We start from the raw sequence: 23662 nt of genomic DNA, 5'->3' as shown, positions 1-23662 counted from the left end.
AAAAGAAATAATCAAAACCTTTACTTTTAATGCATATGCTGTTCCCATGGAAATTTACAGGACAGAAAAATGGTCATTCCAAAGTCAGTTTATCTGAAAAACACAAATTATATGAAGTCTGTGTGTGTATCCTTATTTAAACTAAATGTTCGTAAAAATTCCTAAGCTCAAATGATGTCACAAAAGTGTTAGAAACGTGTAGACCATATAGTGTACACTATATCATGTAAAAATAAATTAAAACAGATTTGGATTATGCTGTCTTTTTTAATTTTAATAAAATAGATAATTTCATACTACATAGAGAGCAAGTCCATCCACTCATCGATAAAATTTTAGAAATACTTTCTATAAAAAGTTTAGTAGCTGATTGCAAATGAATCCATTAGAACTTGATTTCTATAGGTACAGTGTTCCCATCCTCACCCCCATTCTTGTTAATTTTGAGAAAATTTAAAAATACAGAAAAGTACAAAAAATAAGACAAGATATCCATATACCACAATCCAGAATTAACCAGTATTTCAATATATTTTCTTGCAGTCTTTTTTTTTTTAAAGAGAAATGGACGTTTATATATAAAACTGAAGTCCCCTCTAACCAATCCAATCCCCCCCTCTCCCACACGCATTCCCTTCCCTTCTCCACTCTTCACAGGCAACCACTATCAAGAGTTTGGTCTGTATCCTTCCAAACCATTTCAAAAACATTTAAAAAACATACATACATATATGTATCCATTACCAATATATAGCACTGAAATTTTGAGGGAAGTTTTATTCAAATTTACAAAACTGTCATCGTAATATATGTCATTCTGCAACTTTATCTTTCCCCCTCAACGTGATTTTTGAGATCTTTCTCTGTAATACATATAGATCTCATTTATTACATTTTACAGATATACAGTATTCCATCATAAGTACTTTCCATTTTGTTGCTGATGGGCATTTAAGTTGTTTCCAATTTATGACTACTACATATCATGCCACAGTAAATAGCCTGGTACACATTTCCTGAGCATACAAACTCAGACTAGAATTGCTAGGTGTTTTTCAATTTGCTATAAGGAATGTTTCCCAACTCCCAAGGTCATAACCATTTTAGTATATAGCTTTTTCATATTACTATTTTTAACCTAACCCCCCTGGATCTTACCTTTGTGTATAGTTCATGTTTTTTTTTTTTTTTTTGTCCCTTGGAGAACAAATTACCTCCAAATCATTTTTTAAATAGTCCCATTATATTCTCATCTCCTGATGCCATTTCTATATTATAAATTCTAATAAATGCATAGGTGTTTCCAGAATCTCTTCTGTTCTGCTAAATCAATACCATAAAGGTCTCTTCCTTTCTAATACTTGCAACTTTTTTTTTTTTTACATTGGTGAAGATCTCCAGATCCATGCAGACGGCAATGTTAAACATGTTTTCCATTCCCAATTTTAGTGGAAATGCATCTAAAGTTTCAGCATTACCTGTGCTGTATGGTTTTTTTTTTTTTGCTGGATATTATCATACAAATGTCTTTCTCTTCAGGATGAATTCTCTGGTATCCTTTAAGTTTTTAGCTTTTGTTTCTCTCATTTGTGATGCTTTCCTTCAGAATGATTATTTCTGATATGTTATGAGATGTAAATTCCTGATGAACACCTTTCATGATATCCACAGGTTTTTAATGAGTATGAATTTTCTGGTGTCTAATATGGTGTGATTTCTGGCTGAAAGCTTTCCCACATTCACTACATTGATAAGGCTTCTTACCTGTGTGTATTCTCAAATGTAGAGCAAGGGTTGAGAATTGAGAGAAAGCTTTCCCACACTCATTACAACCATAGGGTTTCTCACCTGTATGGCTTCTCACATGCACCGTAAGAGATGAACTTTGAGAGAAGGCTTTTCCACATACATTGCATTCATAAGGCTTATCACCTGAATGAATTCTCACATGTACAATAAGTGACGTTCGCTGAGAGAAGGCTTTTCCACATTCATTACATTCATAGGGTTTCTCTCCAGTGTGAATATTTTGATGTTTTATGAGGTACTTCTTCTGACCAAAAGCTGTTCCACATTCACTACACTTAAAGGGTTTCTCTCCAATATGAATTTTCTCATGCTCAGTAAGGTTTGATTTGCCACTGAAAGTTTTCCCACACTCCTTACATACAAAGGGCTTCTCTCCTGTGTGAGTTCTCTGGTGTCTGATGAGGTTCGACTTCTGAATGAAAGCCTTCCCACAATCCTTACACTCAAAAGGTTTCTCTCCAGTGTGAATTTTCTGATGGGTAAGAAGGTTTTCCTTCTGGCTGAAGGATTTTCCACATTCATTACATTCAAAAAGCTTCTCTCCAGTATGGGTATTTTGATGTTTAATAACATACTGCTTTTGGCTGAATGCTTTTCCACATTCATTACATTCAAAAGGTTTCTCTCTATTATGAAAATGCTCATGCTCAGTGAGAGTTGATTTGTGGCTGAAGACTTTCCCACATACCTTACAGGCAAAGGGGTTTTCCCCACTACAAATTCTCTGCTGACTGAGGTGTGACATCTGAATGGAAGCTTTCCCACATTCACAAGATTTCTCTCCAGTATGAATTTTTTGATGAATGAGAATTTGCTTTTAGCTGAAGGTATTTCCACATTTCTTACATTTGTAGGGCTTCTCTGTGTATGACCTTTCAAATGCAGAGTAAGAGACAAGGTTCAAGAGAAAACTTTATCATACTTAGTACCTTCAAAGCTTTCTCTTCAACTCTAAATTTTCTAATACTCAAATGAAGTTTTGTTACATTCACTGGTTTCTCTCCAGTATGAATTTTCTTCTACTCAATGAGATTTGTTATCTAGCTAAAGGCTTTTCAATATTCCTTAGAAGCACAGGGTTTCTCTCCAGCCTGACTTCTACATTTATGAGGTGCAACATGTGAGTGAAAGTTTTACCACATTCAGTAAATTCATAGGTTTTCTCTCCAGTATGAATGCTCTGATATCATATGGGGTTCAAAATTTTTTAAATGAAGGCATTTCCACACTGATTTACACCTAAAGGGGGTTATTACCACAAGGAGTAAGCTGTGGCAGGATTTCCAAACTAATTGATGATTCTTTCCTACACAACTAAGTCTAAATTGTGTTTCAAACTCTTTCTAGGTTAAGTTGAAAAAGGTGTTGCCTTAAAAGATATAAGGTTTGAGATCAGAGGAAGTATTTTTCCAATTTTCTTATATTCACTGCTTTTTTCCTCAGTCTGTACTTTACTGGAGCTGGATGCAACTTGCCTCCCAAGTCTTGTTGCCTCTCTATCTGCTCATCTTCTTCTCAGGCTTCTTCTAAAATGGAGTACAAAGAATCATCATTTAAAGGAGTCAATGTGCTTAGAACTGTGGCTGGCACATGGTAAGCACTCAATAAATGTTAGCTTTATGTTATCATCATTATGAATTTTCCCATTACTAGTAATAAAATTTCAGATTGTGCTTTTGGGGATGAACTTGGGTAGCCCACCTCAACAGTATGAAAGAATCCTCATGACCAATGTCTCCAACTAAATTTTGAGAAGGAAAACTTTATAGAGGACCCCTGGTTGAAAATTAACATTCATACGTACATAAAGCTTAGATTATTCTTTAAAAATAATCTTTCTTATTTCATAATCCAGCAAATTGAATGTAACAAAAAATGAGGAATTAACAAACAGGATAAAGAGGTGACCACATAAAATTAAGAAAGTCTACCTGGGATTCTTAAGAAATGGAAAAAGGAAAAATCAACTGCTTCCTTCTAAAACTCCATTAAAATGACAAGAAAAGGGAAAATGGTACAAACTCACAAGAAAAAAGAATATGATAGGAGACATCAATACACACAGGTATTAACAAAATTTTTGATAACATAAAGTACATGGAAGATTTTCAACACACAGAAGAGCTGAGGAAGTTCGAATAACATAAAGGTATTCCAGAAGAGGATGCCAATGTCAAGCAAGCCAATTTGTGCCACAAAATATCAGAAAGATTCAGGAAATGAAGGGAAATCAAGTATCTCAAAAGAAGGAATGAAGGATTGTTGCTGGGTCAAAAAAAAAAAAAAGGTGTGAGTTGCAGCTGGACCTCTACTGTCAGTCAGGAGCACAAAGGACCACTCCTCTGTAAGAAATGGAAGTTATTCTTTGCAGAAATTTAATCAGAGTAGCTCTAGTCTCAGGGACACTCAACAAATGAGATGACAGGTGCTATACTGAAATCAACAGGATCTATATGTAATATGGTGAAACCTCCAGTTCCATTATGCAGCTGATGCCAAAAATTGTTGGCAACCTGTGAGCAGGATATGAAAGGACCTTTTTCTGGACAAACTGAAAGGCCAGTGAAAAACTTAACAGGATGCCCACCATCTAAGATGATACTTGTTGCTTGTACTCTTTTTTTTTTTTTTTGCTGAAACGAACTACCTGGCCACACCTGAGTTCATGAGAGTAAGGCAGTATAACGCTTCTGCAGGAGGAGACCCTGAGTCCATGAGGCATTCTATTTTTCACCCACTAAAGCCTACCAGATGACTAGAAGCACCCAGGTATGAAAGAGCTTACGTTTTAGTGAATCATTCTTAAGTATGACTGTGCAGCCAGTGTTCCACACACATTAGAGGAACCCCACTAACATGACACATCAACATTGAAAGAAAAAAGAAAGTCAAAGGAAATAAAGGTAAGGCACAGCAAACAACAAAACCCTAAAAACCATTCAGTTATGAGAAGATATTTTATCAGTGAAACAATAACAGGATTCTGTAAGCAAGAAGCAGAAAGAAAAAGTTCCCTTACAAATTAAGACTGGGGTTGAGGGGGTGGTGAGGGGAAAGGTGGTAAAGTAGACTGTATTACCATTCACCAATAACAGAGTCTCCTAAGCACAGAGGGGTCATACTGTTAATATGAGCACAGGTGACAAGTGTGATTTCCTAGTAGAAGTTTTGTTTGTTTGTTTGTTTGGGGGGGCACGCCTCAGCTTGCAGGATCTTAGTTCCCTAAAACCAGGCATCCAACCCGGCCCCCAGCAGTGAAAACGCTGAATCCTAACCACTGGAATGCCAGGGAATTCCCTCTAGAGACTTCTTTTTTCCCTTCTTTTTTTTCTTTCTTTCCTTTTTTTTTTTGGCCACACCACGCAGAATGTAGGATCTTAGTTCCCCGACCAAATATCGAACCTCTGTGCCCTGCAGTGGAAGTGCGGAGTCTCAACCACTGGACCTCCAGGGAAGTCCTCTCTAGAATTCTTAAAAGGCCCACTTGGTACCCCACACAATGAATAATAAAGATGCATACCTAGACACATCACTGTGACATTTCAAAACAGAAAAGAGGACATAAATGCTCTCAGAAAAAAGAACATATATCATTCAAAGAAAAAGGAATCAGAATAAAATTTCCCAACAGAAAGGAAGCTAGAGAGAAAATTCTGAGAGAAAAATTTTAAGCTTAGCCTATCAATCTAATAAGACAGTCAAATAAATCCATTTTTCAGATATGCAAATGCCCAAAAATGCACCTTTTCTCCCAGGATGGTACTAGAAGATGTGTTCCATCAAAATTAGTAGAGAAGGCAACAGATATAGAATCCAAAAAAGAGGGGATGAATAGGGGAAAAAGTGAAAAAAATTTCTATGATAATGGTGATGAAAAGCTATAAGGTAAGAGCTGACTATCAAGTCAGAGTACAGCCAGTCTAGACTGAAGCAGGAAGACAAAAATTCTAAAAGTAATATCTCTAAGGGGAAAAATGGAAGGAGATTTCCCAATGCATCTGACCATGTGGAAACAAGTATTGAGAGGGCTTTGAACTGCTCTGAAGAAAGTCCAAGGGAGTCTGTGCTAAATATAGGAAACCAAGCAAGGAAAAGCACTTGGGCAAATCATCTAAGTTGTGAGCTAAACCTAGCCACTTTTCTCATGAAGCACCATTTTTTACTTTATTTTATGGAGCACCACTAATTTGCTTTAAATAAATTAATAAATGCCTTACAAACTATGGTTATTAAGCCTTGGGTATTGTTTGCCAGGAACTTCCTTCAGACAGAACAAAGTAAGACATCATCTCAAGGAAAACAACTGACAGTATATGTTGCCAATGATAGAATTCAAGTTTTCAAACAAAAATTAGAATTTTGGAAAACCACAAATCCTCCACCATGAGACTGATAGCTTTTCAATACTTAAAAAACTTTTCTGGGCTTCCCTGGTGGCACAGTGGTTGAGAGTCCGCCTGCCAATGCAGGGGACACGGCTTCGTGTCCCGGTTTGGGAAGATCCCACATGCCGCGGAGCGGCTGGGCCCGTGAGCCATGGCCGCTGAGCCTGCGCGTCCGGAGCCTGTGCTCCGCAGTGGGAGAGGCCACAACAGTGAGAGGCCTGCATACCGCAAAAAAAAAAAAAAAAAAAAAAAAAAAACTTTTCTAATGAGACTGGTGATGTTAACAAACTGTGATGTTTTGATATTGTATAGTGAGATACATCAACATTTTAAAGATCTCCATAATTCAACAGACAAACGCATATTACAAAATCATGCATGGGTAAGAGATCCATTCAAAGTTTAAGACAAATCAATGGGATTTTACGTAAGAGAACAAGAAAATGTGTTTCAAATTTCACATTATGGCTAACCTTAAAAAAAATGATCACTTGTCAAGTGTTGGTATAGTACCAAAGAATATTTACAATTATCTGAAAAGGCTACTAAAATACTTCTCCCTTTTCTAACTACATCTGTGTGAAGCCACAATTTTTTAATATACTTCAACCAAAACAGGTTACAATAGCAGATTCTGCTATCTCCTATTAAGCCAGACAATAAAGATATTTACAAACATGCAAAACAATGCCACTTTTCTCACTAAATTTTTTTATTTTGGAAAATTGTTATTTTTATTAAGAAACAATGTAAGTTTATATGTAATGGGTTTTTTTTTAATTAATAAATGTTTCTAAAAGTTTCAATTTTTTGTTAAATAAAGTAAACATCACAAAAGTCCACATAATAAACCAAAGCTCTTTGCGGGTCCTCAAGTTTTAGGACTGTAAATTTTATTGCTATTGGGTACTGGGTTTCCTTCTGTGGTGATGAAAATGTGATAATGGTGATGACTGCATGACTTTGTGAATATATGAAAAACTACTGAACTGTATACCCTAAAAGGGTAGATCTGGTTAGCTGAATTATATCTTAATAAAGCTGTTATGTAAGAAAAAGAAAAAGAAAAAAAAAAATGTGAAGAGTTCCTAAGACCAAAAAACTTTGAGAACCTGATGCTCAAAACATTTCTCATTATTCATTCCACAAATACCTTCTTCTTTCCTACTATGTGCCTGGCACAGTTCTAAGCTCCAGGGATAAACAGTACTGAATAAAACAGACAAAATTTTCTGCACCCATCAAGTTTATATTCTAGTGGACAGAGACAAATAATAACCAAATGAAGGAGATGGTTTGTTAACAAGTTTTAAGTGATATGGGGTAAAATTAGGGAAGGGATAGAGTTTCAATTTCAGATGGAGAGGCCTCTGAGAAGGAAGATTCAAGACATGAAGGAAGAAAGAGTGATCTGGAGGAAGAGCATTCTAAGCAGTAGTTAAGTAAGTTCAGAGGCCCTGAGGAAAAGCCTGCCAAGCATGTTAAATATGCAATCAGTGAGTCACAATTACACATACTATGTTCCTTATATCCTTTGGCTTAGCTTGATCCCCTCCTATTTTTTACACTTCTTAGAATTCACAGAACCTCCTGGAAGCAGCTCCAGTAACATGCTCTTAAAAAGACTTCTCCAATCTTGTCTCTTACTTCTAAACATCTTTCCCTTAACTACTAATCACAATCACATTCACTTTTCTTAAAATAAGTGTTTCATATGAAATATTTTTAAACCCAAACTTGTATGTAGCTAAGTCTTAGCATGCTAACTATAATCTGAGATGCTGGATTGCAGTAACAGCTCCACTCTTTTCTTTGGATGGCTGATAGCAAGTATTTTTTAAATATAGGGGGCATTACCAAGGGGGAAAAAAGGAGGGGAGGACAGTTTAGAGTTTAAAGACTAAAAAGACAACAACAAAACCCGAAGTTTAAACCTTGACTGGATTCTGGTATTTAAAAAAAACTATAGAGGGAGCTCCCTGGTCGTCTCGTGGTTAGGATCTGGCGCTTTCACTGCTGTGGCCTGGGTTCAATCCCTGGTCAGGGAACTGAGAACCCACAAGGCTCGAAGAGGCCAAAAAGAAAAAAGAAAAAACCTACAGAAAGTATTTTGGAGATAACTGGGGAATCTGAATATGGACTATTACACAATATTAGCACATTATGACTAATCATCTAACGTGTGGTAACGGTATTTTTGTTATATAGAGGGATGCCAGTATTTTTCGAAAATGCTTACTTAATTTTTTAGGAGTGAAATGTCATGCTGTTTGTGTGCTGTAGTGCACACAATACACATGCACTGGAATACAGATACATCAAACATGGCAAAATACTATTGAATCTGTGTGGTGGGTATAGAGGAGATCACTGTACTCTTCTTTCAGTGTTTTATGGTGTTTGAAGATGTTAAGAATTGATTAAAAAAACAAATCTTCCACAATAATAATTCAGATTATTTAACAAGTTACCACATGTGTAATCAAAACTGCAAACAGAAAATATAAAACATGGGCCTTCCTTTCAACAAGTTCATAAGATATCCAGACATAAAAAAAAAAAAAAAAAAAAAAACACTTAAGATGGTATTTACTAAGGACTTTTGAATTTCTGTGGAAAATGTGAAGCAGGATGGACAATCAGAGGGGAGATCAAAAGAAGAGGAAGTAACAGGTTTAAATAAGCAGGAACTAAATAGGTAGGGTATTTCATAATCAAAGGCCAAGATTCAAATAATTTTATAGAAAGGAAATATGTTCACATTTATATTCACATGGTTAATATGCCCTCTCTTGATTAGAGCAAAGTATATCTTTTAAAAGGTTTGACTGACCATATCACAAGGACCATAAGAAAAGAAATAATCCAGACCTAATTTGAAAATGGTTTGAAGTAACGTCTGGACCTGAAATAATGAGCTGAAATCTCTAATTTGGGTACGATATTAATGATTTCACGGTCTGACACAATGAAAATGAAGTTAATTGGACAGTTGTTTATCCCGTAAACAGGTAAAATCATGGTGGGCAAGACAAAAAGCCTGGAGGTGCCAAAATAAAAATTGGTATTTATAGAAAGAGTTACTTCTAACTTCAGAACGAATGAGTCACTTTCTAGGGATCAGTTTATAAAGGGAAGGAGGAAAGGCAGAATACAAAGTTCCAGAAGCCACCTCCAGTAAGAGGATGGGGGGGGAGGGCTCAAAAGATAAGGAAACACTTAAGACAGAAAAAGCAACATCTCAGGCCATCAAAGCACCAATCAAGCTGAAGTGGGAGAGAATTCCTACAGGAGGGACTCAAACATAACATAAATAGATGCTTTCTTCTAAAACGATAAAGACATCTCTGCTCACTTTATGCCTGTGAAGGAGAAAGATAAAGAGGAAAAAAAAAAGGGAAAACTGCATTGTTGATAAGAGTAGGAAGTAGCTATAATTTTAATGTCTTATGAGAAAGGATATGAGTGGGCAGCTGCCATTGCTGTTTTTACGAAGAGCTCTCATGCACAATGCTCTCCAAAAACAAAAGGCACAGCTTCAAGGGCCATTATCACTACCTCCTTGTTTCTAACAACAGAATCCAGGAATGTAGGCTGGATGCAGGAGACTTGGTGGACACTCTGGCATCCCTGGGTGGTAAGAAAAGTTAAGACTGAGCAAGGAAATGCAGAGACACCATCACTGAATAAAGCAGCTTATTAGTACAGCAAAACAGAAGTCATCACAAGTTTCTATCTCCCTAAATTCCTGACTTGTGCATCCAACTGTCTACCTGAATATGCACTTAGATGATGGACCAGTAGATATGTCACAATTAACGAGTCCAAAAGAAAACTCTTGATCTCCCAAAATTCCTGAAGTCTTCCTATCTCAGTAAATGGTAACTCATCCTCTTCTAGTTAAAGAGTCATCAACAACTCCTCTTTCTCTCATAACCAACATAAAATAAGTCAATCTTGTCAGCTGTTCCTTTAAAATATCTTAAGAATCTGACTGTGTGTCACTAAGTACAATTACTACCTACTGCAATAGCCTCCCATTAATCCCCTCTACCATGTTTTCTTTATAGCAGCCAAACCGTAATTCTGATCTTTTCACTCCTCACCTCAAACCCCCCTGCTTTTTTCCCCAAATATTTCATTTTTATTAGAGTATTTTTTTTGGGTAGTAGAGCATATTACAATCTCAATTATCCTAACAGGCTTTTAAAGGAAAGCAGCTCTGGGTCATCCCTGGTGGTGCAGTAGTTAAGACTCCAAGCTCCCAACGCAGGGGGCCTGGGTTCGATCCCTGGTCAGGGAACTAGATCCCACATGCATGCCGCAACTAAGAGTTCACATGCCACAACTAAAGAGCCGGCAAGCTGCCAACTAAGGAGCTCACGAGCAGTGCTGCAACTAAGGAGGACACGAGCTGCAACTAAGGAGCCGGTGAGCCACAACTAAGAACTGGCACAACCAAATAAATAAAAAATATTAAAAAAAAAAAAAAAAGAACCCAGAATTCCTTCAGGTTCACATGCCTGGGAGGAGCAGGGGGGAAAAAAAAAGGAAAGCAGTTCTATCTGACAAGGAGAGAAGAACCAATGTTTAGAGAATGGTTATTAAGCAGAGAGGAGTAGAGTAACTCTTCCTCCATATGTCAGCAAACTTGAATACACTCAGCTTTGATACCTTGCCAACTTGCAAAGCATCTAATGGTGGCTTGAGCCACAAGGGATAAATGAATTATGGTATTTAACAATATTTACTGCTTGACTACTGGCTTCATACAATTTGGTGATTTACCTCAAAACCCTTTGATGGTCTCCCAAAATCACTCAGAATAAAGGCCAAAGTCTATGATTTGGCCTGTTAACCTAACCAAATCTATTCTTATTTCCTTTGTTCACTCTGCTCCAGCCCACTGCCCTGATCATTATTTCTTGAACAGCACGCTTCAGCCTCAGGGTTTTTAAGATTTTGTTCCTTTTGGCCGAATGCTCTTCCACCAAATACTGCACGTCCCACTCTCATACTCTTAAATGCCATCCTCTTAATGAGACCTTTCCTTGACCAACTTCTTTAAAATTATAACCCCCCAACTTGCCCTCTCTATGCCAGTTTTCCTTGCTTTACTCTTCTGCACAGGACTCACCAACTGACAGAATATATCTTTTACCTATTTATTCATAGTCTGTCTTCCCCAATTTGAATATAGGCCTCAAGAGGGAGGAATTTTTGGGCTTCTCTGGTGGCGCAGTGGTTGAGAGTCCGCCTGCCGATGCAGGGGACACGGGTTCGTGCCCCGGTCTGGGAAGATCCCACATGCCACGGAGCGGCTAGGCCCGTGAGCCATGGCCGCTGAGCCTGTGCGTCCAGAGCCTGTGCTCCGCAACAGGAGAGGCCACAACAGTGAGAGGCCTGCGTACCGCCAAAAAAAAAGAGAAGAATTTTTTACTGCTTTGATCACTGACATTTCCCTAGTAACTGAACTGGTGCCAAATTCAAATCATTCAGTAAATACTTATTGAATATACGAGTATACTACGTTGGTAGAAATGTAAATTGGTTTACTTCTCTTGAGAACAATGTGCCTATTTCTATCAAATCTATAAAAAAACATAACTTTGACCCAGCACTTCCACTTAGAGTAAATTATGATGTAACTATATCTGCACATCTCTGCAAAGCAATATAAATAAGTATATGCACTTACATCTTCAATTGCATAAGCCTGGAAACAACCTAAATGTCCATTAGTAAGAGACAGGTTAAACAAATTAAATGTTGATACAAAAAAAAAGAAAACTATGTACACAATAGAATACATACCACCATTTACATGAAAAGGAAAACTGAGGGCTTATATATATTCATATTTGCAGCACAGATACATAATATAGGCTGGTTTATTTGTAGACTACCTCAAGAAGGATACATGTGAAACTCTTAAAAGTGACTGCATCTTTGAAAAAGAATTACAGGACTCAGGGTCAGAACAGCAGACTTTTTCACTGTATACCTGATGTTCAAAAATTTTTACAAATTCACGTATTACATTAAAAAACAAATACAGACTCATACATCCATACACACACATACACAGCAGACAGGCAGAATTGACTTCTAAGGCAAAAACTTCTGAAAGAGGTACATGGGGGCAGAAGGGAGTGAGGCAGGAGTTTGTTGATGTATAATGGGGGCGCTGGATAAGAAGACAACAGGAAGTGTGATTACAGATGTAAAATATAATGCTGAGGCATTTAACCACTAAAAGAATTAGAGAAATTGGTAAGTAATAAAAAGGAACCTAAATATCAGATAATATATAAAGACTTAAGACATATAAAAGAATGCACAAAGGAGTCTATACACATCAGGGGATATGAGACTGAGGGCATCATGAAAGAGAGAACAATGACACAGAGGCAGTACAAATGACGTGCGAAGTGCTGACATGCAGAATAAAGGTAAGAGGGGAACCTGGTCCTCTAGCATCTGATTAAAGGAGTAGACTACTAAAAGAAAAAATGACTGGAAATATCTTTCAGGTTTCTAAAGAATTCATATCAAGTGATATTCTAAGACTAGGGCCTGTAAGAAAACATCCTTAAAAGCATTTCAGAGGTGGCAATGCCGACTGAACAACTGTGACCTGCCTGGTTGTGATGCACTCACCTGGACAAATTTCCTTTACACTTCTTTCTCCACCATCCACAGTTCGTCTTCTTGCTTCAACAGAGGATCACATACAGCTTGGCCAGCTTATAACCTGCTATTGGGGAAATGACACAGCACTAGAATGTTAATGCTGGAGCCAAAGTTCTGTCCTAGAACTCAGGCTGAGCCCTGGGGCCTCCTGGCCTTCTGAAGGATGAGGAAGGTGCAGTCTCCAGGAATGCACAAGGAAGCGACCCTGTGAAAAAGAACAAAGTAATGACTTTTTGTCTTAGAAATTAAAGCACACACAACTATATGAGCAAAGGGACTATTTGGGTCCTGAATTTCAAAGCCATACACTCACTCAACCTTTTAAGGCTCCACACATCCAGAAATGGAGGAAGAAAGAGGGAATGTATTTTGAAAATTTGACCTACATAGGAAAAGCTGTTCATACCTTACATGACTGGCTGCTACTGTTCTCTAGCACCACATTCCTATGTAGGCTCCTAAGTGGATTTTAACTGTGGCCCTTATTCCTGGATGAAATTCAATACTCATATCTATGACTATAACAACATACACCTAACATAACTAAGCCACATGGATAAAGTTGTTCTTGACAGTATTCAGGAATAAAAACTGAAGTTTTCCTGGAGTCCTAATATTTACTTTGTTAGCAATATCCTCTGAAAGAAACTACATACTAAAAATGTCCTGTAAATATATGTTCATCCACACATTCAAAAAAACGTTTTTAAGAACATTATTGGGACAATGGACAAAATTTGAATATGGATTTTGAATTAAACAATAGTATTGGCATTACATTTTCTGATTTTGATTACTGTACCATGGTTATGTATAAAAATGTCCTTGTTCTTAGAAAATTTATGCTGAAGTATTTGCAGATAAAGGGAGCATGTATACAACTTAGTCTCAAATAGTTCAGAAGAAAAATGTACACACATATTTGGAGAATAAGAGAAGGAAAAATAAAGCAATAAAAAAGTAAATGATTGGTGAATTTCGGTAAAGGGTATATGGGACTTTTCTGCACATATACCCTTCTCTAGAAAAGGTACATGCAACTTTTCTGTAAAGTTGAAATCATTAAAAAAAAAAGCAAAATCCTAAGTTACTACTTATACACTCTATCTACTATGTGTTGAAAAAGCTTGGTCACCAGCTTGTACTGGGGTGTGGCAGATGGAAGGCTTAGAGCCTGCTTTAAACAGTAATGTACACAGAGATAAACATGAGAGAGCGAGTTGCCTAGAAACAGCCTGCAAAAGGAGATCAAATTTGATCTTCTGGACATTCAGAGTGTCAAGTTTCTGAGGATCATGCAGGCAAGTATATCCATTACACAACTGCATATATAAATTAGGAGCTCAGAACAGCCTAGAATGGAAATGGGAATTTGTCAGTTGTCAGAATATCACTGCTGTTGAAGACAGGTGGAATACTACTGTGACTGCTTATAGAGAACATACACAGTCCGTGAAGATGGTCAAGGATGGAATCCTAGGAACACCAAAGGTCAAGGACACAAGGAAAGGTTTCACAGGAGCATGGTGGCTGTTTAGTTTCAATCTTTCAAATACTTTTCCTGAAAACCATATAAAACATCAAAAATAATGGGGTAATGGGGAGGGTGGAACAAGGGGGCAAGAAGCTAATCCATACACTACATCTGTAGTGAAACTAGTAGAGAGAATTTATGTTAACTCTAAATTATTTGTAAGTGCGGACCAAAAACCCAAAATAGCCGAAGTGGTACAGGAACCACAATAGTGTAATAGGTGTAGCAAGAAAGACTAGATAATGGCGAGAAGTCTTTGAGGTAACAGATCTCAGAAATAACTAGCAAATATTCATTCTCAGAATGAGGGATTCACCCTGAGTGAGAACTTTTGTAATGAAGTCTAATTATGAACAAAACTAGCCACAAAAGAAAAGACAAACCCCCAAACTCCATGTACCTCTGCCAAAGGCAAAGCCAAACAGGAGGCCTAAAGAAGTTACAAAGAAGCCAGGAAGAACTCAAAACGCTGAGGGAGATTCTCAGGACTTAAATAGTTCAGAAATCTGCAGCTAGTATTTCCTTACAGAACGAGTAGACCTTACCCTAAGACGGAACTAATGAAAGCAAGACCTAGATTAAACAGAAAGAGACTGCAGGGGAAGCAGAAAGAGCAGGCTTAAAAAGTACTTGGGGGCTTCCCTGGTGGTGCAGTGGTTGAGAATCCTCCTGCCAATGCAGGGGATATGGGTTCGAGCCCTGGTCCGGGAAGATCCCACATGCTGCGGAGCAACTAAGCCCATGCGCCACAACTACTGAGCCTGCGCTCTAGAGCCCGCTCGCCACAACTACTGAAGCCCCTGCGCCTAGAGCCCTTGCTCCGCAACAAGAGAAGCCACCATAGTGAGAAGCCTGTGCACCACAACAAAGAGTAGCCCCCGCTCGCCACAACTAGAGAAAGCCCATGCACAGCAACGAAGACCCAACACAGCCAAAAATAAAATAATAAATAAATTTATATATTAAAAAATACAAAGCAGGGCTTCCCTGGTGGTGCAGTGGTTGAGAGTCCGCCTGCCGATGCAAGGGACACGGGTTCGTGCCCCGGTCCGGGAAGATCCCACATGCCGCGGAGCAGCTATGCCCGTGAGCCATGGCCGCTGAGCCCGCGCGTCCGGAGTCTGTGCTCCGCAACGGGAGAGGCCACAACAATGAGAGGCGCGGGTACCGCATTAAAAAAAAAAAAAAAAAAAAAAAAGCAAATGCATCATCCTGGAAGGCAAGTACTATGAAGATTTATGGGAAACAGAGAGATGGAGATAAAAGTCGGCCTCAACCAGGTTATGGTCATCTAGCCAGAGAAGGTGTGGAAGCCCTCTGCTTTTATACACTAGAAGAAGCACATGAGCTTTGAAGTATAGAATGCTACTATGTTTCCTTTTTCCTGGTACTTGTCTATGAATATCTACCTCATACAAACATGAGAAGCACAAAATATTTTGTCTGTGTCCATACAAGGATGCTTTAAAGAAAACAGTGGCAATGAACACCATAATTTTCCAACAGTTAAACTCACCTGAAAATACTGCCACAAGTAGATAAAAAATGAAACACAATGTAACAAAATTAATTTTTTAAAAAAGACATAAAAACTTTAAGAAGCAAGCAAAGCTATAAAAAGAACACAAAAGATAAATGGAGAAACTGATTTAAGAAATGGTCACCCAAAAGGAGGAAATGGAAAGAAAATAGCAGTGGACATCTTATTTTTGTTATATTTGACTTTTTTTAAGACTGCAGCTATCAGAGAGTTTAGAGGGATTTTTATTTCCTTGATTAATGTGATCTTTCCTGGTTGTTGTATCTGAGGCATAACAGTGGTCTCAGCCTTAAACGTTTTGTTTCTACTCACATCCCCAGAGACCCAGGCAGCATGGGTAATTTATACATATATAGGTAATCATAATCTATATCTGACCACGAAAGCCAGCATCTTATCTAATGCAAAAATATTGAAGGCATTTCTATTATTAAACTCTAAATAAAGATAAGGATGCCCACTGCCTCATTTAAAAATATACCTATAAACAATAATTCTGTAAATTAAGCAGGGAATAAAATTAACTTATAGAAATCAACAAACTTTGGGACTTCCCTAGTGGTGCAGTGGTTAAGAATCCGCCTGCCAATGCAGGGGACACGGGTTTGAACCCTGGTCCGGGAAGATCCCACATGCCACGGAGAAACTAAGCCCGTGCACAACTACTGAGCCTGCGCTCTAGAGCCTGCGTGCCTCAACTATTGAAGCCCATGCACCTAGAGGCCATGCTCCGCAACAAGAGAAGCCACCACAATGAGAAGCCCGCGCACCGCAACGAAGAGTAGCCCCCATCACCGCAACTACAGAAAGCCCGCAAACAGTAACGAAGACCCAACACAGCCAAAAATAAATAAATAAATTTATATATATAAAAAAGAAACCAACAAGCTTTATATATAGCACAATGACTCCATTCATAACAGCAATATAAAAAATAAAGTACTTAGAAATAAACTTAGTAAAAAGTGTCTAAAACCTATATGAAGAAAATATTAAAACACTCTAGGGCTTCCCTGGTGGCACAGTGGTTGAGAGTCCGCCTGCCGATGCAGGGGACACGAGTTCGTGCCCCGGTCTGGGAAGATGCCACATGCCGCAGAGCAGCTAGGCCCATGAGCCATGGCCGCTGAGCCTGCGCGTCTCGAGTCTGTGCTCCGCAACGGGAGAGGCCACGACAGTGAGAGGCCTGCTTACCGCAAACAAACAAAAAACCACTCTAGAAGACCCAAAAGTAAACTGGAATATATACAACACATATCATGTACATAGACAAGAATATTTAACATTATAAAGATCTAATGTCCCTTCTGCTAAATTATTTTACAAAATTTAATGCAATATCAGTAAGTTTTTTCCTAGAACCAGACAAGCTGATTTTAAAGTTTACACAGAAAAATAAACAAGAATTAGGAAACTGAAAAAAAACAAGCAATAAGAGAATAGCTATAATAGATATTAAAACAAAATTATAAAGCATCCATACCAAAAAGATAAATATTGGTACACGAATATAGGCTGGAAGATGGATGAGAATATAAAGTCCAGAAATAGACCAGAAACACGAGAATTTAGTATATGATCAAAATGGAATCTTAAAATAGTAGAGTTAAGGCCTTTTAATAAATGGTGTTGGAAGAACTGGGTAGCCTATTGGAAAAACATAAACCTGGATGCAAACCTAAATATCATACACGAGGATATGAAAACCCATAGAAATTATAATCTTTTAAGGATTTGAAAGTATAGGTGAAACTTGGAGTGGGAAAGGCTTTCTATGACCATAAATGGAAAGACTGATAAATCTATTACATAAAAATAAAAACTTCCTGATTCCACATGGTTTAAAAAAACAAACCAATGTGAACAATATCAAAACACAAATTTAAAACTTGGAAAAAAAACTCCAACTCATTTCACATAGGGCTAACCTTTCTAATGTAATTTAACAGCTCCTAGAAGAAAGAGACACCCCATAGTAAAAGGAGAAAAAGGATATGAACAGAGTTCCCAGATAAGTACATGTGGCCCTTAAACATATGGAAGATACTCAACCTCACCCATAATAGAGATGTAAATTAAACCTACACTGAGATACCAATTTTCACTCATTCCTTTGGCAAAAAAAAAAATGCAACTCTACATTGTGATAAGGTTCTAGGAGGAAAGGTGTTCTTGTAGATTGCTAATGGAAATGAAAGTACTTAGCCCTATGTGCAATTCTACTTGTTGCAATCTGCTTTAGAGATAATCTTGCATAAGTACAAAATGACACAGATGAAAAATTACTCATTACTGCAGCAACAGCAAGACTGGAAACAACCCAAATGTTCAAGAGCAGAATCAACTACGGTACATGCACACAATGGCATCTTATTTATAAGGCAGTTAAAAAGAAAAATATATATATAATGATTAATAAAGGATATCTCCAGGACGTATTGTTAAGTGAAGAAAGTGAGGAACACAGATGTACATAGTACATCTTTAATGTAAGGACAGTGGGGGATAGGAGGGAAGAATAAACATACACTAATGGCCCAACAAACAAAAAAAATCTACTTGAAGGATAAAGAAACAAAAAAACAAGAAACTATATTTAATTGGGACAGAGAAGAATGTGATGTGGGGGAGCAGAATGAGATATCTCTATGAGATACAGTTTTTGTTGAATCACCGAAATGCATTATTTACTTTTTATATGATGAAATTGATTTTTTGAAAAAGCAATCCCTGAACTTGAAAACAAACTGAAACAAATGAACTCAACTGTACATTAACTTGGTAACATAATTCCTCAAAGAAAGGATTTATTTCAAATGACTTTAGAACAGAGAACTTTGACTACACATCTTTCCTGGGATGCATTCTAAGGACAAAAACAGCTACAAAGAAAATTTTCACATGATACAATATGTTTATGGTTACTACTATCAACATTGTTATTTTTGAAACCATTTTTTTTATAGTGGAGGATAAAGCAAATAATCCTATACTTATATTAACCTGTTCCAAAATTTTTACTATAAAATACAATTAGGGGCTTCCCTGGTGGCACAGTGGTTGAGTCCGCCTGCCGATGCAGGGGACACGGGTTCGTGCCCCAGTCCGGGAGGATCCCACATGCCGCGGAGCGGCTGGGCCCAGGAGCCATGGCCGCTGAGCCTGCGCATCCGGAGCCTGTGCTCCGCAACGGGAGAGGCCACAGCAGTGAGAGGCCCGCGTACCGGGGAAAAAAAAAAACAATTAGGAGCTAAGTATGATGTAAAAATACTGAACCATTTAAACTGAATTATAAATACTAATATGAACTCATGATTTTTCAAAATGGGTTTTCTAGTTCCATCTCTGAAATGGCCTTGAAACAATTACCTCTGCAGCAATAAAATAACATCCAGGAGCTTCCCTGGGTCTGCCCGCCAGTGCAGGGGACATGGGTTCGATCCCTCATATGGGAGGATCCCATATGCCGCACAGAGGCTGGGCCTGTGCGCCATAGCTACTGAGCCTGCACTCTGGAGGCCACAAGCCACAACTGCTGAGCCCACACGCCACAACTACTGAGGTCCGCGCGCCTGGAGGCCCTGCTCTGCAACAGGAGAGGTCACCACGATGGGAGGCCCGCGCACCACGGCGAGGAGTGGCCCCCGCTCTCAGCAACTGGAAAAAGCCCACACACAGCAATGAAGCCAGTGAAGCTGAAAGAGGGGAGGGGAGGGGAGGGAGGGGATGGGGGGGAGAACGAACATTCAGCACCCAGATCTTGGTCTCCAATACCACTCTCCAGTAAAAGGAACCAGAGCTCCTTGAAGAAATAGCTAATTCCAAGTCTGGGAGGGAAGGTACAAGATGGGTCTGGAGTGCAAGATCGCTTTCAAAGTTAAATGGGGGCAAGTTAAAATGACACTGGAGTTAGCATGAAGGAATGTCCACTGACTAAAACTGTGACAATATGACTATCAAAAAGAAAACTAGCTGCAGTTATTAGAGCACAACTTTAAAATGATGCTTAAAGAAAAAGCCAGGATAAATTTGTCACAATTTGAGGTAGCAATCAAATAAATGTAAAAGAAATGAAAAAACTAGAAAATCACTTTGCAACCTTGAAGAAATTATTGATTCAGCTAAGGATTATTTATTGGTGTTAAAACCATTCATTAAATGATTGATGGGGAATGGACATTTGTACCGTGCCAAATTATGAAACCATACAGATTACACTTTGGTCATAAAGGGGAAAATACAATCACTAATGGTGGACCAGTCATATATTTCTGTCCTGATGTTATGCAATTTGAAGATCACCTCTGATGTAGTCTGACCCAAAACAGGTCACAATTAGGATTTTTAAAGAACATCATCAGAGGCTCTGAATTAGAACCATGAGAAAGTAACCATCATAGAAATCAAAGAACAAATCTCATGAAGGAGGCAGTGATGAATTTCTAAGGATGAATGTAACCTGAACAAAGAACTCTAACTTCCTCATTCCCATTACAAAAGAAAATGTAAAAAAAAAAGCTTAAACATTGAAATTAAAAAAGAGCATCTGCATATCTGAATCTTTCAGAAAATTTTACCAGAAACAGTAAGAATGAATGTACTGTTTCTGAGGAAATTTTTTGTCCCTTTCTGAATTTTCTAAAAATTTTTATTTTATATTGGAATATAGTTGATTAACAATGTGCTAGTTACAGGTGTATGGTAAAGTGATTTAGTTACACCCATGCAAGTATCCACTCTTTTTCAAATTCTTTTCCCATTTAGGTTATTATATTGATCTGAGTTCCCTGTGCTATACAGTAGGTCCTTGTTGGTTATCTATTTTAAATATAGTACTGTGTACATGTCAATCCAATTCCCAATCTACCCCCCCCCCACACACACACTCTTTCCCTCTGGCAACCATAAATTCATTCTGAGTGTTTGCTTTGCAAATAAGTTCATTTGTATCATTTTTTAAAGATTCTGCCTATCATATATTTGTCTTTCTCTGTCTGACTTAACCTCACTTAGTATGATAATCTCCAGGTCCATCCACCTTGTTGCAAATGGCATTATTTCTGAGGAAGTATTATTCTGTAGATAGTAACAATAGTACTACTTAAAGTTTATCCAGTACTACTAATAAGGCACTATTTTTTAGAACTCCTCCATCTACACAACTACTCCGTGAATCAGATACTATTATTTTCTCTACAATACTGGATGAGAACCTGAGGCACAAGGGATTACCTGTCTAAGGTCACCAAGGTACAAAGTGGCAGAGGAAAGAGTCTGGTTCTATGGCCTACTTTTAAAAAAAAAGTACTTTGACTTTTGAATATATACTAAATTCATATAGTTAGGGGAAAAAAAACAAAACAAAACATAGAAAGCTATTTGCCCTTGTCCTATCTATGCCAGTACCTCTACCCCCAACAGAGGTAGCCACTCTTACTAGTTTCTTGTGGATGTTGTTTCTTAAAGGAAACAAATACAAGTATATATTCTTATCTCTCCCCTTTCTTACTCTAAATGAAGCATACCATATATTCTGCATCTTACATTTTTCACTTAATATATTTCTGGAGTTATTTCAGTGTCAGTATACAGAAAGCTTCCTCCTAATTCTTTTATAGAGCTGCAAATTATTCTGTTGTATACATACATCATAATTTTATTGAACCAATCTCCTACTGATGGGCATGAATTGTTTCTAATCTTTTCCTATGTGAAACACTGCTGCAATGAACAACCTTGTACCTGTACAACTTCATGTAAATTCAGGTACATTTGAAGAATGAATTTCCATCTGTAAAATAAGTCAAAAAGAAAATACATTTGTAGTTATTATACATACTGCTCAATTGCCCTTCATAGGCCTGTTTCCTGCTAATACCAATACTATTTTAATTTCTGAGGATTTAAAATGTTACTGTTGGGGGAATTCCCTGGTGGCCCAGTGGTTAGGACTCTGCGCTTTCACTGCTGAGGGTGCCTGTTCAATACCTGGTTGGGTAACTAACATCACAAAAGCCCAGGGGAGTAGCAAAAAAAAAAGTAAAATGTTACTGTTGGGCTCCCACCTCCCCACACCCCAACTGCTTTCCTTTTTCAGAGTTTTACTAGCTATTCTAGCTTGTCTATTTTTCCATATGAAGTGCAGAATCAGCTTACCTAGGTCCAAAAAAAAAAACTGGATACTTTTATTGGGATAACATTAAATTAATAAATTTACTTAAATTAAATTTGCACACACTTTTTTAAGACGTCTTCCTATTGAAAAACACTGTATATTTGTTCTCTTATGTTATGCCCTTTAGCAGTATTTTAAAGTTCTTTTCCAATAGTTTTGCACAGTTCTTAAATTTATTCCTCAATTTTTAAAAAACTGTTCTTGTAAATAATGGTTTTCTTCTATTATACCTTCTAACTGGCTGTGGTTTGTCTATTTGAAGGCTACTGATTTGTAGATATTGATTTGGTCCCCAATTATTTACAATCACGTGAAGGATAACTGAAGGTGGATTCCTTACTTTTTCGTTACTTCACAAAATCCATACAACCTGGGAACACCTCCACGCATTTAGGAGTTAGGACAACTACTAGTCCAGACTCATGTATAAACACTGAAAGAACTAAGTTTTTTTCAAAGAACGAGGATAACCGTGCCGAACCTAGAACCCCAAACCCTTGACTCCCCAGTCCTCGGCCTTCTGCACTATTTGACACTGCTTCTCAACATGTAAGACTGATATTTACTCTAAATTAACAGAAGACCTATTAAAGTACCCCAAAGATCAGAATATTTGAGACCGTTTGAAGCAGGCTCCCCATAACAAAAATTTCCTTTGAAATATTTTTGTTAAAAAAAAAAAAACACGGTGATTTGCATTCTACCCCAATTAAAAACAAACGCGCTTTTATACAAAAGTCCATTTAAAAAGTATTTACCACTTAGCTTTTATATCACCCTTCAAATCTTCAAGTAAATTAGATGTTCCAGGAAGACGGCACCGTTATTATCAGCACTTTCGACACGGGAAGTGCCGCTCGGATGTTATTTTCTCAATGCTGGTTTCCTACATCTCTCTCTCTTAGAAACAACCATACACAGTGCTGCACCCTCAGTTTCTCCCTCAATCTCAAACATCCGATCAAACTTGCGGTCAAACTCAGGGTCATGCACGCTCGAACCCTCCTCAGAGGCCCCCACCCCCACCCTACATGTAGGCCAGAAGCTCTTAAACCCACTCCCCACCCTCGCGCCGCACCCCAATAGACCTAGAATCCTTCTCTTCAACCTCCCAGACCCCATCGGCCCAAGACACCCACATCCCACCTCCTATTTTCGCGCCACGTGGATCCAGGGGCCGGACTGACCCGCGGACAAAGACCAAAATGTCCACTCGGTGCGCTGCGCCTGCGCACTCCGAGGCCGAGTGAGCACTCCCAGAAATCTCCGCGATGCGGCCCGCACGGTCACCGCGGCCAAGCGCAGGCTGGTATCTGATTACCTTCTATCTACAGCAACGCCGATTTTCCGGCCTTGGACTACATTTCCCTTAAGGCTTTGCTGGTCGACATTCTATGTCTCTCCGTCTGTCTTTCTCACGCGAACTTGGCGGCCTCTTCCTGTGATTATGATGCTCTCAGGGTGAGTACTTTTGCCTTGGAGGAAGATCAGCTCAAGCCTGGTGGAAGGTTTGGAGCCGGAACCCC

At 38.3% G+C, this 23662-nt stretch overlaps 1 protein-coding gene across 6 annotated transcripts; it reads right to left on the bottom strand.

Annotated features, from left to right (window-relative positions):
- Positions 1-247: 247 nt before the first annotated feature.
- On the bottom strand, positions 248-23644 carry ZNF146 (zinc finger protein 146). Of its 6 annotated transcripts, none has more exons than XM_019941246.3 (4): positions 23458-23644; positions 21704-21752; positions 12855-13092; positions 248-3335 (listed from the first exon to the last, which is right to left on the bottom strand). In XM_019941246.3, exon 4 carries the CDS (start codon positions 2552-2554, stop codon positions 1676-1678), a length of 879 nt encoding a protein of 292 aa, XP_019796805.1. In that variant the 5' UTR covers positions 2555-3335; positions 12855-13092; positions 21704-21752; positions 23458-23644; the 3' UTR covers positions 248-1675. The 6 variants fall into 6 exon arrangements, with proteins under 6 accessions (XP_019796805.1, XP_019796803.1, XP_073652690.1 ...); XM_019941244.3 differs by lacking the exon at positions 23458-23644 and adding an exon at positions 22895-23140; XM_073796589.1 differs by lacking the exon at positions 23458-23644 and adding an exon at positions 22895-23140 and having other exon boundaries at positions 248-3332.
- Between the last annotated feature and the right edge of the window lie 18 nt (positions 23645-23662).

This window comes from Tursiops truncatus, chromosome 19 (assembly GCF_011762595.2).
Source record: "Tursiops truncatus isolate mTurTru1 chromosome 19, mTurTru1.mat.Y, whole genome shotgun sequence".
Classification (NCBI taxonomy): domain Eukaryota; kingdom Metazoa; phylum Chordata; class Mammalia; order Artiodactyla; family Delphinidae; genus Tursiops; species Tursiops truncatus.
This window is presented reverse-complemented; position numbering and strand designations above follow the sequence as displayed.